Source organism: Bubalus bubalis, chromosome 21 (genome assembly GCF_019923935.1).
Source record: "Bubalus bubalis isolate 160015118507 breed Murrah chromosome 21, NDDB_SH_1, whole genome shotgun sequence".
In the NCBI taxonomy this organism is placed as follows: domain Eukaryota; kingdom Metazoa; phylum Chordata; class Mammalia; order Artiodactyla; family Bovidae; genus Bubalus; species Bubalus bubalis.
This window is the reverse complement of record NC_059177.1, coordinates 42,538,727-42,556,789: the sequence shown is the minus strand read 5'-3', so window position 1 is coordinate 42,556,789 and position 18,063 is coordinate 42,538,727. Positions and strand designations below refer to the sequence as shown.

General features: G+C 40.3%; 1 protein-coding gene across 8 annotated transcripts in view; it reads right to left on the bottom strand.

Annotated features, from left to right (window-relative positions):
* The window catches only part of CFAP20DC (CFAP20 domain containing), a 260,052-nt gene that overhangs the window by 11,683 nt on the left and 230,306 nt on the right, over window positions 1–18,063 (bottom strand). For 7 of the 8 annotated variants that reach the window (XM_044934048.2, XM_025272915.3, XM_025272909.3 and 4 more), the window contains one exon: window positions 4,216–4,310. In XM_044934048.2, coding sequence (XP_044789983.2) covers window positions 4,216–4,310 — 95 coding nt within the window. Of the gene's footprint in view, window positions 1–4,215; window positions 4,311–6,949; window positions 7,441–18,063 lie in introns of those variants that run through there. The other variant, XM_044934049.2, reaches the window with a different exon arrangement.

The following is an 18,063-nucleotide window of genomic DNA, read 5'->3' as shown; positions in this document are numbered from 1 at the left end:
TCGCCAAGAAAAAGAAATGCAAAAAAGCAAAATGGCTGTCTGAGGAGGCCTTACAAACAGCTGTGAAAAGAAGAGAAGTGAAAAGCAAAGGAGAAAAGGAAAGATATTCCCATTTGAATGCAGAGTTCCAAAGAATATCAAGGAGAGATAAGAAAGCCTTCCTCAGCAATCAATGCAAAGAAACAGAGGAAAACGATAGAATGGGAAAGACTAGAGATCTCTTCAAGAAAATGAGAGATACCAAGGGAACATTTCATGCAAAGATGGGCTTGATAAAGGACAAAAATGGTATGGACCTAACAGAAGCAGAAGATATTAAGAAGAGGTGGCAAGAATACACAGAAGAACTGTACAAAAAAGATCTTCACGACCCAGATAATCATGATGGTGTGATCACTCACCTAGAGCCAGACATACTGGAATGTGAAGTCAAGTGGGCCTTAGAAAGCATCACTACGAACAAAGCTAGTGGAGGTGATGGAATTCCAGTTGAGCTATTTCAAATCCTGAAACATGATGCTGTGAAAGTGCTGCACTCAATATGTCAGCAAATTTGGAAAACTCAGCAGTGGCCACAGGAGTGGACAAGGTCAGTTTTCATTCCAATCCCAAAGAAAGGCAATGCCAAAGAATGCTCAAACTACCGCACAATTGCACTCCTCTCACACGCTAGTAAAGTAATGCTCAAACTTCTCCAAGCCAGGCTTCAGCAATATGTGAACCGTGAACTTCCAGATGTTCAAGCTGGATTTAGAAAAGGCAGAGGAACCAGAGATCAAATTGCCAACATCTGCTGGATCATAGAAAAAGCAAGAGAGTTCCAGAAAAACATCTATTTCTGCTTTATTGACTATGCCAAAGCCTTTGACTGTGGGGATCACAATAAACTGTGGAAAATTCTGAAAGAGATGGGAATACCAGACCACCTGATCTGCCTCTTGAGAAATCTGTATGCAGGTCAGGAAGCAACAGTCAGAACTGGACATGGAACAACAGACTGGTTCCAAATAGGAAAAGGAGTTCGTCAAGGCTGTATATTGTCACCCTGCTTATTTAACTTATATGCAGAGTACATCATGAGAAACGTTGGGCTGGAAGAAGCACAGGCTGGAATCAAGATTGCTGGGAGAAATATCAATATCCTCAGATATGCAGATGACACCACCCTTATGGCAGAAAGTGAAGAGGAACTCAAAAACAGTGGAAACAGTGTCAGACTTTATTTTTCTGGGCTCCAAAATCACTGCAGATGGTGACTGCAGCCATGAAATTAAAAGGCGCTTACTCCTTGGAAGGAAAGTTATGACCAACCTAGATAGCATATTCAAAAGCAGAGCTATTACTTTGCCAACAAAGGTCCATCTAGTCAAGGCTATGGTTTTTCCTGTGGTCATGTATGGATGTGAGAGTTGGACTGTGCAGAAATCTGAGCGCCGAAGCATTGATGCTTTTGAACTGTGGTGTTGGAGAAGACTCTTGAGAGTCCCTTGGACTGCAAGGAGATCCAACCAGTCCATCCTACAGAAGATCAGTCCTGGGTGTTCACTGGAAGGACTGATGCTGAAGCTGAAACTCCAATACTTTGGTCACCTCATGTGAAGAGTTGACTCACTGGAAAAGACCCTGATGCTGGGAGGGATTGGGGGCAGGAGGAGAAGGGGACGACAGAGGATGAGATGGCTGGATGGCATCATTTACTCGATGCACATGAGTTTGGGTGAACTCCGGGAGTTGGTGATGGACAGACAGGCCTGGCGTGCTGCGATTCATGGGGTCGCAAAGAGTCAGACATGACTGAGCGACTGAAATGAACTGAAACCAAAAAAAAATTAAAAAGTGAAAACAGTGGTTGGGCTCTGGGGCCAGGCTGCTTGTATATCAATCCCAGCTCTGCCAATGACTAACCTTGGGCAAATTATTCAAGGGCTTCCAATCTCAGTTTCTCCGGCTGTAAAAATAACAACTGCATATACAAAAATAGTATCTTCTTCATTGTGCTGCTATGAGGACTGATTTTTTTTTTTTTACATTTTTTACAACTGAAGTATAGTGATTTACAATGCTGTGTTAGTTTCTGGTATACAGTGATTCAAACATATATATGTATATAAACATATTTTTTATATATATATATTTTTTCAAATTCCTATTATAGTTTATTAGAAGACAATGAATATAATTCCCTGTGCTATACAGTAGGACCTTGTTGTTAATCTATTTTATATACAGTAGTTTTTATATGTTAATCCCAAACTCCTAATTTACACCCCCACCCCACCTTCCCCTTTGGTTAACCATAAGTTTGTTTTCTGTGTCTGTGAGACTGTTTCTGTTTTGTAAATAGTTCATTTGTATCAAATTTTAGATTACACATATAAGTGACAACATACAATACTTGTCCTTCTCTGTGTGACTTACTTATGAGGACTAAATCAACCACTGAGCACAGTGTCTGGCATATATTAAAAGCTGAGTTAATAATTAATAATAAATACCGAGCAACAGGAACCTAGGAAGATTCCCAGACTGCCACACCTGTGTGGCCCCTTCCTTCTGATGATACATACCTGAGGCTTGAGCCCAGCATTTTCCTTTGACAAACATTTTATAAGAACAGACGGAAACAAGTTCAGTGTATGCTATGTTGTTTAAAATGAAGTCAATGACATGTAAAGATTAAGCAAATTAAGAAACACTACTTTTTGATGGTCTTAATTAGCTACAAACTATCTAAGCCTATCAGAAAAGGGAAAGGCTCAGAAATGGAGATCTAGGGTAACAGGGAGAAGGGGTGCCAGATCTGGTTAACAGTGGCCAGAATGTTTCTACAGTCCTCTGAATTGAATGTGTTTCTTTGTCTTCGATGCAAGTTTACCGTCAACATAATTTGAGCCCCTGCTGTCAAAACACTACTTTGCAAAAGCGACTTTAAGACATCCTTTCGGCCACTCATCACCACCATAGGTCTTCAGTGCCTCTGCTTAAGGACCACATTCTCAGTTCCTGTGGCTTATGCAGGACACTTCACATAACATATTATTTGTTCCCTCACAGCAAGGTCTCCTCCTGACAGCCAAGATTCTGTTTTTCTGTCATAAGTAATTATAAACGTGCACCTCTAAACAGAGTCTCAATTTGAGGGGCATCATCTATTTCAGACAGTAAATCACAGTGACATTGCCATCACTTGGGCGGCCAAAATGCACAACTCAGATGTATGAGCTCTCACTCTGGATTCTCCGTACCTGAAGAAAAATGGGATGCTCCACTTTTTCCCTGGGGCAGTTAAGGAAAAAAATAAAACTGGCAACTTTGTTAGAGAAATGTATCCTGGTTTCAGTTCCTTTTATTTTTTATTTTTTTAAGAGACTATAGATAGAGGGCACCCATCTTTACAATCCAACTTGGAAAATGATCTCAGGGAGTCCCACTCTGATGTTGTCTGTCATTCCAATTATGCATTTTAGATCTCTCCCCACCCCTCCCATCTCCAGCCCTCTGATTCCACTAAAGATTCTTTTCTGTTCCTCCTCTACAACACTCCTGACAGTCACGTTCCCTGCTCACAGTCAGAATCTAAACGGTTCATCTTAGGGGCTGTCATCAACAAAGAGAACCCCAGGCAAATTTTCATTCCTGCTTCCTTCAAATTTTTCCATTACTAATACAACCCATTATAACTCCGTGTCAGCCTCTGCTTTAATGAAAAGGCTGTATCTCTGTATTAACAAAAACATGGAATATTTGGTCTACCTTGTAACAGTACTAACAGCTGGCATTTTGTAGGCATTATTCCAAATGTTTCATATACAGTACACCTCACTGAATCTTCATTGAAAGCTTGCAGGTGGGCACCATCTATTATTAGTCTTATTTTATAAAACTGAAATTCATAAAAGTCACACAGCAGGAATTGCTAGAGCTGGAATTCAGATGAAGGTCAATTTGACACCAAAGCCATGCTCTTATGCTTTAAATTATATTTTGCCCAGGGATTAACCTTCAGGAGAACAAGAACAATTTCTCTTTTAAATTCCTTTTAGTTGCAAAGAACCTATCACCCTATAAAATGAGGCACAGATTACCTCATTTTCAATGCGTGAGTCTAAGTGATTATCATTTAATAAAAATAGTGGAATCTCAAAGTGATTGATTTTCTCTATTTATAGTTAATTATTTTTATTTTTTTATGCTTGGCATTTTTCATATTCCCACCTTGAACACTCAAGCTTCCAGAAGAATCCTGATGCCACTCTGCGGACTGTTGACTGGGAGGAACAATCGGTGGGCTCAGCATATTTAACCAGTCCCTAAAAAGAAAAGAAGAAAAAAATGAACCACATGTTTGTAGTTCCATATATATAGATTTTTACCTTTCTCCTGGATTTTTAACTCCCTGGGGCTTCCACAAAGAAACATTTTTCCTCCTTCATACTTCAGAAAATAAGATATACAGAAATTAATATTCAGTTTTATAAATCTGTAAATACAAAGTCAGTTACTTCACTAACTAGTTGTTCAATAAACATACCATCTTAATGATGACCACTATTCCTTTGAAAAACACAGTATTGATCTTCAATTATAGCACAGCTCCACTCACCTGAGAAACTTATTTAAACGAGTCAGAAGAAATACAGAGATAAAGCTCCTTAGGAACTTTGCATAAGAAAGCCTGACAAAGCCACCAGTCACATGTCATGGATGATAAGAACCCACTCAGTGATTCAGAAGAGAAGTTAGTCTTGGAGCTGTCTGGACCAGCCATGATGGTGGGAGCTGGTATGCATTTACTCCAGGCATTGGGGCAGGGGAGGGCAAAAGAGGAGAGAGAGAGGGCCGTTGGGCCCTTGAATGGCTCAGTACTTCAGTTCTCCCAGTGTGAATGGGGGCAAAACCACTCCATAAAGCACCTCCCTCTGCCCTCCATTCCCCGTCCCTCTGCCTACAACTTCCAACCTCATTTCCCAGTCTCTTTATTTTCCTTCTTTCCATTCTTCTGTCTCCCTGTTCCTCTAGCAGATACCTGGTAGGGGTGACGCAAGTCGGTGACATTCGGAAGGCATGAATCACTGCGTGTTCTAATTCAAGCCTTTCTCATCTCTAAACTCGCTACTGAGCTTCCTCGTGGGAACAGAGCATGAAAGGGAATGTGAAGGATTTTCCAAAGTGAATTCTGTTTCTCGCATTGATGTTAGCACTCTGTATCACTGACCTTGTTCTTCTCAAAGGGGACATGTCCTCATGACCCCAAATTTTCTTTCTAAATGTCTGCATTTCCTGCTGTCTTTGTCTACAATGGGAGAGAGTCCCAACAAGAAACTAAGAGGACTGGCTCCCCAGGCCAATCCTGGCCCCATGTTTCCTAAATATAAGAACTTCCCCAAGTCATTTATAAAATTGCTAGGCCTTATCTATAAAAAAAGAGATAACTGTTACTGAAGTTTTTTTTTTTTTGGGGGGGGTTAAGATTAAATAAAAAAAAAAAAAAGGATGAAAAACATTTGGTGTGGATCTGGATACAGAGCTGCACTCAAAAAATTTCAGCTATGACTAATACCATCTTCATTATCAACGGAGTTAACAGAATGGCTTTACCTACAATGATAAACCGAGGCAAGACTGGATTCTGTTGGAATTAAACCAGCAAAGAACTGTAGAATGATTTCAAGTCTGTACAATAGAGGTTTTCTTTGCAAGTCGTTTACTCTTCTTGTATAAAAAGTATCTTAATGTAAAATTATCCAGTTCATATTTGTATTATCTTAAGCACTCATCTCACACGCTAGTAAGGTCATGTTCAAAATTCTCCAAGCCAGGCTTCAGCAATACGTGAACTGGGAACTTCCAGATGTTCAAGCTGGTTTTAGAAAAGGCAGAGGAACCAGAGATCAAACTGCCAACATCTGCTGGATCATCGAAAAAGCAAGAGAGTTCCAGAAAAACATCTATTTCTGCTTTACTGACTATGCCAAAGCCTTTGACTGTGTGGATCACAATAAACTGTGGAAAATTCTGAAAGAGATGGGAATACCAGACCACCTGACCTGCCTCTTGAGAAACGTATATGCAGGTCAGGAAGCAACAGTTAGAACTGGACATGGAACAACAGACTGGTTCCAAATAGGAAAAGGAGTACGTCAAGGCTGTATATTGTCACCCTGCTTATTTAACTTCTATGCAGAGTACATCATGAGAAACACTGGGCTGGAAGAAGCACAAACTAGAATCAAGATTGCCAGGAGGAATATCAATAACCTCAGATATGCAGATGACACCACCCTTATGGCAGAAAGTGAAGAGGCACTAAAAAGCCTCTTGATGAAAGTTAAAGAGGAGAGTGAAAAAGTTGGCTTAAAGCTCAACATTCAGAAAACGAAGATCATGGCATCTGGTCCCACCACTTCACGGGAAATAGATAGGGAAACAGTGGAAACAATGTCAGACTTTATTTTTCTGGGGCTCCAAAATCACTGCAGATGGTGACTGCAGCCATGAAATTAAAAGGCGCTTACCCCTTGGAAGAAAAGTTATGACCAACCTAGATAGCATATTTAAAAGCAGAGACATTACTTTGCCAACAAAGGTTCGTCTAGTCAAGGCTATGGTTTTTCCTGTGGTCATGTATGGATGTGAGAGTTGGACTGTGAATAAGGCTGAGCGCTGAAGAATTGATGCTTTTGAACTGTGGTGATGGAGAAGACTCTTGAGAGTTCCTTGGACAGCAAGGAGATCCAACCAGTCCATTCTGAAGGAGATCAGCCCTGGGATTTCTTTGGAAGGACGGATGCTAAAGCTGAAACTCCAGTACTTTGGCCACCTCATGCGAAGACCTGACTCATTGGAAAAGACTCTGATGCTGGGAGGGATCGGAGGCAGGAGGAAAAGGGGACGACAGAGGATGAGATGGCTGGATGGCATCACTGACTCGATGGACGTGAGTTTGAGTGAACTCTGGGAGATGGTGATGGACAGGGAGGCCTGGAGTGCTGAGATTCATGGGGTCGCAAAGAGTCGGACACGACTGAGCAACTGAACTGAACTGAAGATACTTTTGCTCACTCTTCACCTTGGCTATCACCAGGTTATGGCTAGTGAAATAAGCAAAGTGAGTTTGCTGTGAAACTGAATTTCAAAATAATACATTAAGGACACCAGAAAGGATATGTCACAGATTTCCAAGCTAATGGGGCATTTTCTGATAAGCACCCTTTTTTTTAAGTCCATTTAATTATAGAAGACCAAAAAATTACTACATTGTAGAAAATTACAACGTCACATACAAATTACCAGCCCAGCGACCTCATTACTCGTTAAGAGAGATGGAGAGCAAGGATGAACAGGAGAAAAATAACCCCCTAAGCAACAAATTAGAAACTTGATACAATGGCCAGAGTAGCTTCTAGCCATGGTCCATGGACATCCAGGAAAAAGAAGATGCTGTAAAAGAAGACAGACATTACTTCTTAGGCCAATGATTTGGTTAATGTTGCCTTTTTTTTTTTTGTCAGCAGTAGCTATAAAAAGTACAGAGTTATTCTTTTTGTGATTTTTTTTTTTTTTTTGCTTGTTTTAAAGTAATTTCAGGGACTTCCCTGGCAGCCCAGTGGTTAAGCCTTTGCCTTCCAATACAGGGGGTGCAGGTTTAATTTCTGTTTGGGGTGCTGAGATTGCCCAAATGCCTTGTGGCCAAAAAATAAAAACACAGAAGCAATATTGTAACAAATTCAATAAAGACTTTAAAAATGGTCACATCAAAAAAAAAATCTTATCATGCTGAGGTTTGACAGAAAACAACAACATTCTGTAAAGCAATTATCCTTCAATAAAAAAATAAATTAAAAAAATACCTTAAAGTAATTTCAGATTTATAGAAAAGGTTCAATAACAGTACAGAGAACTATATCATCCTTCAGACAGACTCTCCAATTTAAACATTTGGTCACATTTGCTATCTATCTATCATCACCTCTCTATCAAGGGTTGGTAAAATACGCCCATGGGCCACATCTGGTCCACTGCCTGCTTTTATAAGACCTGTAAACCAAAAATAATTTTAATATATTTTAATAGTTGAAAACAATTAAAATAGTAATGTTTTGTGATACATGGAATTTATATAAAATTCAGATTTCAGTGTCCATAAATAAAGTTTCATTGGAATACAGCCATGTTCATCAGTTTATATACCATCTATGACAGCTTTTGCGCTATGATTCAGAGTTTAAATATTTGTTATCTTGCCTTTTACAGAAAATGTTTGATGGCCCCCAATCTATAACCATGTGCTCATATTGATTTCTTTAATACTAATATAATACCACAGAGTCATTTTCATTTTTCCCTTTTCTGTATTTGTAACTCCCTTCTGACACTTAGGAAACTGCCTTCCATTAGCCTCAGTATATTTATTTTCTGGAGTACAGAACACACCAAAAGTAGTTTCAGAATTCTTAAGCAAACAAAACAGCCAATAAACACACCAAACCTACTCTCTAGGATTCTGTTTATGGTTCTTTTTATCTTCAGTCAAAATACCGTGTTCAAAATTTACTCAGGCTAGTACTTTTTTTTTTTTAATGCTATTATTTTTATTAGTAGTATGTTAAACATTGCTAATATGAGTAGTAGTATTAGATCATTATTACCATACTATTAATATTAATTAATTTTAATTGGAGAATAATTACTTTACAGTATTGTGATGGTTTTTGCCACGCATCAACATCAATCTGTCACATGTATATATGTGTCCCCCAACCTACCACTTCAGTGTGGTTATATTATTCATTTGAAATACAGCTAGTGTCATTTGCTTCTGTTTGTGTTATATTTTAGGTCTTTCCCCTTGATTTTTATTACTTTTGCTGCGAGTATGTATTAAAATATTAATAGTTAAAAAGTCAAACGTTCACAGAAAGACACAGTTCAGTGAACAGATTTCTCTCATCCCTTCCAGTTTGTTTCTATCCCCTCATCACTTCAACACCATCCCTACCCACTCCTCCAGAGGTAATCAATTTCATTAGTTTTTGTATCTCTACCATTCTTTTTGCAAAAATTCAGCTGATACACATCTATTTTTCCATTCCTCTTCTTTCTAATGCAAAAGGTACAATACTATAATCACTTTTTTGCACTTTCATTTTTTTTTCCAACTTAAAATATATCTGGGAAATTATTCATACCAATTCATAGAGAATGTCCTCATTCTTTTTTTTTTAAACAGCTGCCCAGTACTCACACTTGTGTGTGTGTGTGTTCAGTCATGTTTGAGCCTCTGCGACCCTATGGGTTGTAGCCCACTACCACTATGTTCCTTTGTCCCTGGATGGCAAGAATACTGGAGTGGGCCATTTCCTCCTCCAGGGGATCTTCCCAACCCAGATATTGAACCTGTATCTCCTGGGTCTCCTCCGTTGGCAGGCAGATTCTTTACCACTGAGCCACCTGGGAAACCCACTCCACGATGTGGCATACGTTTATTTCACCACTCTCCTTTCTTTGGGGAAGTTTTAAATATTTTGTGATTACTGCAATTCATGCTATAATGAATAACTTTGGGCATTTCTATTTTTGTATGCTTGAAGATACATCTTCAAGGTAAATTGCTGGAAGTGGGATTCCTGCAACAAAAGGTAAATGCATACTCGGCTTTGTTAGATACTGACAAATTTTCTTCACAAGGATTGTACCCTTCAGCATTCCCACCAGCAACATCTGAGAGTGCTCATTTCCCAAAGACATGTCACAATACTATGTAGTCAAGTTTTTAATACTTTCCAATCTGAGAGATAAGAACTAATATCTTATTTAATAATTTCATTTTTTAAAGAGCAATCTCTTTCTATGGGGTGACTTGTTAATAAGCAGAAATGTGTAGTCTAGCACCTATACCTTCCATGTTTATATTTTTATAGGAGATATTTAATGCTAAGTCATTGTTTTGACCCTTGATCAATTCATTTAAGCCTCTGTCTTCTCAGAAGCATGCCACAAACATCTAGGGATGGGGGAGTGTCAGTTCAGGCTCACTCACACATGTCAAGCCCTAGCTCAGTTCTGAACCGTGTCCTTGGCCTGCTTCTCACTCTGGCTGCCTGTGGGCTGGAACCTGCTCCTGCTCTTTGTCTCGCATTTCCACGTTGTTTGGACTTGATACTCTGTTTTGTTTGGCCTCCTCAGCTCTGACTAGAAACCTTTTCTCTCAAGGACAGATCCTATCCACCTGTAGAGAAAACCCCCAGCTCCTGTGGTGCAGAATATCCTCTTCAGTCAGGCTTGCTCTCTGAGCAGGTTTGGGAGCTGCTTCCTATTCCTGCTTTCCTCGTGAACCCAGGCAGGCCTCCCACCCTTGCCTCTCCTCTTGGAACTGAAGAGAAAGGGCTTGCAGGCACATCTATACACGGGGAGCACCTTCTGTCACCAGAAGGTGTGTTTCATTCAAGAGTCAAGACATGGGTTCACTTTAAATCACATACAAATCTAGTGTAGATGAAGAATAAATACCATCTTGTGAATCCTCATGACAGACAAATTTATCTAACATTAAAATCTCACCCTCCCTGCCAATACCATGCTCTTTTCATTCAACTTGCATGTTAGATTTTTAAAGGGGGGAGAGTGAGCTTTAACTGAATCAGAAATGACTTAGATACGTGTATAACTGAGGATAATGTCCTCACTTTAGAGTATGGTTTCAGTTTCTTCACTTAAAAACAAGATTATGTTTACAAGAGAATTTTACACACCTGCCAAGCTCCTCTGTCCAAGGAACTGTCCAGGAAAGAATACTGCATGAGTAGCCATTCCCTTCTCCAGGGGATCTTCCCAACTCAGAGACTGAATCCGGGTTTCCTGCATTGCAGACAGATTCTCTTCCATCTGAGCCACCAGGGAAGCCCTTCACATACATGGTAAACATTTACTAAACTGCTGTGTTTAGTGACTGCTGTGTCAGACCCTGGGTAATCAGAAAGCTCACAGTCAGATGGAAGAAACATTCTAAGCAACAGAAAATGACATAGGCTGATCAGCTTATCTGTTTATTCCTTAAAGAAATTCCCTTCTAAGGAGACTGCCTACAATCTTCTATACATTTAAGTATTTATTTGGGGGAGTAATTATTTGAGAAATCTAAAACAAGACAATTATTACATAGCTCTCGTTTATAAGACTGAGGTACCTACTATCAAAAGTTCTGGGTCAGAGAAGACAGTTCAGTGTCAGATACATATACAGGAGATCTTCTCTTAGGGATTAAGCAACTTGCAGACATTTCTATCCACTACTTATTGATATTTATCATTTGGTTCCAGTGCACATTTCTTATTCACTGAAAGCATTCTGGGTTTCAAAAATTGTCTGTGGCCATGGAACTGACTGGGGAGATGACTAGGAAGCATCTTACTTTGGGGAGAATTCATAGCTTCTTTTAAAAGCTGGTTAAAACAAACAAACAAAAACCACCGTTTTCCCAGAAAAATAACCAAATGACCAAAAATAACAAAGAAAAATGACCAAAAATAACAAATTTTGCTTTTGATTTTAGTAGGTCAGAAATCAGCTGAAGCCCATTCATGGACTTCTGGACCCTGACTTAAGAACTTCTGTACCTTGGACTATCACAGAGATAATGTTTCTGAAGCTAAAACCCATGGTTGGCAAAGTTTTTTGTAAAGGACCAGATGGTAAATACGTCACAACTATTAGACTCTGTTGCTGTAGTGTGAAAGGAGATATAAACAATAAGTAAATGAGTGGCATGGCTGTTTTCCAAGAAAAATCTTATTTATTAAAAAAAAAAAAAAATTCCACCATGGCAGGATTTGGCCCATAGACTATAGTTGAATGACCCCTGTCTTCGAGGAAGGGACTGTGAAGTGGAACATTCTCAAGGCTTTTATGAAAAGTTCTGTCAATTTTCCTTCTAAATGCCTTCTGAATCCACCTTTCTCACCATCTCTTCTTCCACAACCAAAGTCCAAGCGACTACCTTGCCTCCTGTTCTGTAGTAAAAGCTCTTAATTTATCCCCTTTAGAGTTGTTCATTCTAGCTTCACTTCACTGTTCTCCACACTATGACCAAAATGCTAATCTGATTATGTCAACCTCTTTTTAAAACCCTTCAGTCTCACTGGGAAGCTCAGGAGAAAGATCAGAATCATTATCTTGGCCTTTGCGGCTCAAGGCTATGGTTTTTCCTGTGGTCATGTATGGATGTGAGAGTTGGACTGTGAAGAAGGCTGAGCGCCGAAGAATTGATGCTTTTGAACTGTGGTGTTGGAGAAGACTCTTGAGAGTCCCTTGGACTGCAAGTAGATCCAATCAGTCCATTCTGAAGGAGATCAGCCCTGGGATTTCTTTGGAAGGAATGATGCTAAAGCTGAAACTCCAGTACTTTGGCCACCTCATGCGAAGAGTTGACTCATTGGAAAAGACTCTGATGGTGGGAGGGATTGGGGGCAAGAGGAGAAGGGGATGACAGAGGATGAGATGGCTGGATGGCATCACTGACTCATTGGACGTGAGTCTCAGTGAACTCCGGGAGTTGGTGTTGGACAGGGAGGCCTGGCGTGCTGCGATTCATGGGGTCGCAAAGAGTCGGACACGACTGAGCGACTGATCTGATCCCCTCATCTCTTCATGTTTTTCTAACCTCATCTTGAATTGCTGTCCCTCTCACTCACCATGCTGCAGCCACACCGGGCTTCTCTTGATTCCTGGAGTACACTACACTCCTACCATCACAGGGCCTTTGACCAGGCTGTGCCCCCTTGCCTATACCATGCTCTCTCCCATGTTTCTACCACACCCCCCTTTTATCCTGGTGAAATCATCTCCAACCTTCATATTTCGGCTCAAGCATCACACTCTTAAGAAGTCTTTCTGTATGCTCCCTCTCCAATCTAGCTGAGATCCTTTGTTACTTCTAATAGAGCAACTGTGATCTTCTTATTAAGAGCTCTTATTTCAACTCATAATTATACCTTCATCTGTTTCGTCATTCAGTGAATGTAGTCTCCCCCACTTGACTTTCAGTTCAGTTCAGTCACTCTTTCGTGTCTGACTCTTTGCGACCCCATGAACCGCAGCATGACAGACCTCCCTGTCCAACACCAACTCCTGGAGTCCACCCAAACCCATGTCCATTGAGTCGGTGATGCCATCCAACCATCTCACTCTCTGTCATCTCCTTCTTCTTCTGCCCTCAATCTTTCCCAGCATCAGGGTCTTTTTAAATGAGTAAGCTCTTTGCATCAAGTGGCCAAAGTATTGGGAGTTTCAGCTTCAGCATCAGTCCTTCCAATGAACAACCAGGACTGATCTCCTTTAGGATGGACTGGTTGGATCTCCTTTCAGTCCAAGGGACTCTCAAGAGTCTTCTTCAACACCACAGTTCAAAAGCATCAATTTTTCAGCGCTCAGCTTTCTTTATAGTCCAACTCTCACATCCATACATGACCACTGGAAAAACCATACCCTTGACTAGATGGACCTTTGTGGACAAAGTAATGTCTCTGCTTTTTAATATGCTGTCTAGGTTGGTCATAACTTTCCTTCCAAGGAGTAAGTGTCTTTTAATTTCATGGCTGCAATCACTATCTGCAGTGATTTTGGAGCCCAGAAAAATAAAGTCAGCCACTGTGTATACTGTTTCCCCATCTATTTGCCATGAAGTGATGGGACCGGATGCCATGATCTTAGTTTTCTGAATGCTGAGTTTTAACCCAACTTTTTCACTCTCCTCTTTCACTTTCATCAAGAGGCTTTTTAGTTCCTCTTAACTTTCTGCCATAAGGGTGGTGTCATCTGCATATCTGAGGTTATTGATATTTCTCCTGGCAATCTTGATTCTAGCTTGTGCTTCTTCCAGCCCAGCGTTTCTCATGATGTACTCTGCATAAAAGTTAAATAAGCAGGGTGACAATATACAGCCTTGACGTACTCCTTTTCCTATTTGGAACCAGTCTGCTGTTTCATGTCCAGTTCTGACTGTTGCTTCCTGACCTGCATACAGGTTTCTCAAGAGCACCTAGCAAAATGCCTGGCACAGAACAGGCACCTCCTCAATATTTACCGAATGCATGGAAGAGTCTTTCTGGTAGTCCAGCATACTGAGTGCCACCTGGAGTTGGAATTTTCCATAACAATAAATAATGCTGCTATTGCAACCATTTTGTCTCTATGTTATTTTTTCTCTACTTGCTACCAACACTATTGTTTTCTTATATGTGTTTGGTACGCACACAATTTGGGGTCAGCCTGAGGACACACATCTACTGCTTTGTAGCTAAGGCAGAAAAATTTAAATGTCTGCCTCAGAAAATAGAATATTGGTTCATAAATATGTTTTAGTAATACGAGAAACTAAGAAACTATATTTTTTCTTTGAAACTTAAACATACACCAAGAGTTCTTAATAGCTTTTCTTCATAGGATTCATCTCTCATTTGAAGCAGGAAGATCAAACAATAAGTTGGAAACACAAATTCTGTGTTGGGAACTCTTCTGTATGTCTCTTAAGAGGGATTGGAATAAGTATTAAGATGCTATCGTTTCATTTTGGTTGTTTCCTGCAAAAGGTCTCTAACCAGTTTCTCAGTGTTCTTATTTTGAAGGCCTTTTACAACATTTCCACCAAGTGCTTATCTAGTCTATGGATTTAATTACCATCACTGACTGTGCACTTACTACTTTCCAAGATCATATTTCATCTTCAAATAGCTTTGACTATTAGAAAGTTTTTCTTAATGCTGAGGGAAAAAATTTAATTTCATTTCCATGCTTCTCCTACAGCTACCCCTTGGGGCTCCTAAAGAACAATTTTAATCTTTTTCTAAGACACAGTAGGAGAGAGTTAAGCAACTGTCCATCCAGAACTCCTTCCCCTCCCTCTCCTTGCAACAGCTCCCTCTGGCCGTATGACCTGGAATGATCCTGTTCCTGCACAAGCCCAGAGGCTCAGCACCTGACTTAATCTGGGTCAATCACAGTGCTTCCCTAGAACTTCTGAAACTGGGTATGAAAAAGAAGGACAGTCCCAGAATGAAGATGGATGCCCAAAGAAGTGAAACTCAGAAGCCACTGGTGACCACACTCCCTGTCATGTGGTAGAAGCCAGTCTGAAGAGAGAATGAAGAAGCTTAAAGTTCGGGTTCTGGGAATAAAACAGTAGTGGTACAAACTGAATGTACTGGCAAACTGGGGAGATGATATAGGAGTTTGGTTTAGTACATCAAGAATCTGAGGTCTTGCTCTTTTTTCTACGTGATGATGTGTTAGAAATATTTAGGATCCATTACCAGGTCGCAGTCTTAGCTCTTGTTTATGCTGACACTGCTCCACATCCATCTGCTATCATCGGCTTCTATGCTTTTAGAATCTCTCCCCTGCAATCTTCCCCCAGCCAATCTGGACTCCCTTGAATCCAGAGCGAGCTTTTTAAAACTTTCTCTTAGGGCAAAAGCCCAAATTCTACAAAAAGCCCAAATTCTTAAGCTCTGTATAGTCCGATCCTTACTATCTCTACACATATTTTTGTGCCTCCCCTCACTGTTACTGCCACTCTACCCCCAAGCGTCAGAGGGAGAGCCCATCCTTACTTCGTCTCTTTCCCCATAATAGCCTAATCTATAGACTGAATGTTTACATCACCTCCAAATTCACAAGATGAAATCTAACTCCCAGTATGATGGTGTCTGGATGTATGGTCTTTGGGAGGTGCTTAGGTCATGAGAATGGAGCTCTCACAAATGGGATTTAGTGCCCTAGAGGGTCTTGACTCATCTGCCATATGAGGTCACAGTGTGAAGACAGCAGTCTATGAAACATGAGGAGGGCTCTCACAAAATACAAAATCTGCCAGGACTTTGATCTAGGACATCTCAGCCTCCAGAACTGTCAGAAATAAATCTCTGTTGTTCATAAGCCACCGAGTCTATGGTATACTGTTATAACATCCTAAATGGACTAAGAAACCAAGTTTACTTTCTCCATCTTTTGTCTCAAATTTTACTTTGGAGAATCCCTGCCTGAGTTCTAATTCTACTGCAGCTTTAAAATCAGTCAATGTTCCAGCAGAAAACACTTGGTACACTCAAATTAGGATGATATGAGGAGGGTTTAAGAAAGGGCTTATTACAAAGGTAAGGGTGGGAATGGGGAAACCAAAGGGATAGTTTAGAATTCCAAGGCTTTCGCCATCTCCCCTCATCCACCCTCAGCCCCGAGGGAGAAGAAAAGAACAGTGGGCAGAATCCACAGAGAGAGAGGGTGTCCTTCACAGGGGCTCTGCCAGGCTGTAAGATCCATAAGGCAGACAATCATGTCTGTCTTCTTCACCTTTGGCTTGATACAGATACTCAATAAATGTTTGTTGAATGAATGAATGAACAAATTCTTGTAGGAAGGCTGAGGCTATACGAGAAAGATATACAAGTGAGAGTGAAAAGATTGGAAAACGGATCATTCTCTGAGGAAGAACCAGAGAGAAGGTTAGGAGAACACACCCTGGGAGCAGTAGGAGGAATAACAGGAGTCATAAAAGGCAGCTAGCTGAGAACATTATGAGAATGATTCTTCCCAGATACTTCTTCCTCTCTCATCATAAAAGTGCTCCCAGAGGATGTTTACATTATGGCGACATCTGGAATAGGACTATGTCTCTTCTGCAGCAAAAGTTGGGAAACGCATTATGTAAACAAGTACTGTATTTTTATCTCATATAAACCCAGGTTTATTTAGACATGTAGCAAACAGTCATACAAAAGGAAAACCATATTCTTTCTTCTGGCCTGTACAAAATGACTTCTCCTGCCCATGTCTTTGCAAGAAAACCCATAAAACAAAGAGAATCCGGCTCCCCTAAGTGTTCAGTGCTACAAGAAATCACAAAAATCATTATCTTATTTTACTCTGCTAAATACTTTATACATTCTCTGCAGAACTGAATATCTTTCCAGTTTGGCAGTATTTTCCCTTAGGTTAAGAAAATATTAATGACATATCATCTCGAGATTATTTTACAGACATTGACTCATTAGATATAGCAGGTAATTCAACTCTGGAGGCACAAATCCAGGCATCAGCCATCAAATATAACTATAACATGTGACAGTAATATCCCATCTACTTGAAACAACATGGAAAAAAGGCTTTTCCACACTATTATCAGCTTAGCTGCCTTATAATTTTACACTGAATAGATGTTTATCAAGCCCCTGCAGTGCTGCAGACTTTGTGCTGTGTATTGAGGAGTAAGACATGACTCCTACCCTTGAGGAAATCAGTTTCCTGAAGACAGACTGTTAAGACCAACATTTATAAGAGAGTAAAGTAAGTATTGCTAAAAAGAGGTAAGCCCAGGGAACCTCTTAGGAGGAGGGCTGTGATAAGGACTTCTCTGTTTAGCAAAACTGATGAAAGGATTCCTTCTGAAGTACGAGAATGAGGTCACAAGACAGAGAAGAGAAGATGGAAGGGTCTTCTAAAAGGAATGCATGCACCACAGTAGAACGGTGTAGAGTGTCTGAGGTCCCTCTAGCAGTGTGACGTGATGGGCAACAGGTATTTACACACATGTTGAATGAGGAGGTACAACAATACTGAAGAAGGCAGTGGTCTTGAATGGCAAGCTAAGCAATTCCTACTTTATTTATAATGCCCTGGGAATCTACTGAAGGCTTTTAAGCCAGAAGAATCTTGGATTTGCCTTTTAGAAGCATCATGGTGGCGTCTGTGTGGAGAATGGGATGGTGGGGAATAAGAGAGGGGCCATAAAAGTCATTTAGAAGTTTGCTGGATAATCTAGGAAAGAAAGAACAATTTTATTTAGGAAGTTTAGTTCACATGTGTTTGAAAACACATATGAGGAACACAGAACCTTCCCCTTGACAAAAATCACTTTCCACTTTATCCAACTGCTGTTGTAATACACAGCAATCTCCCAGGAATATATCTTGTTTTTGTAATCCTATGAGAGTGAAGGTCTCTAGAAATGGCAGCATACTTCAAGGACCTTAACACTCCAACAAGGAAAGTTTTAGCTTCTTTCTGTGTGTC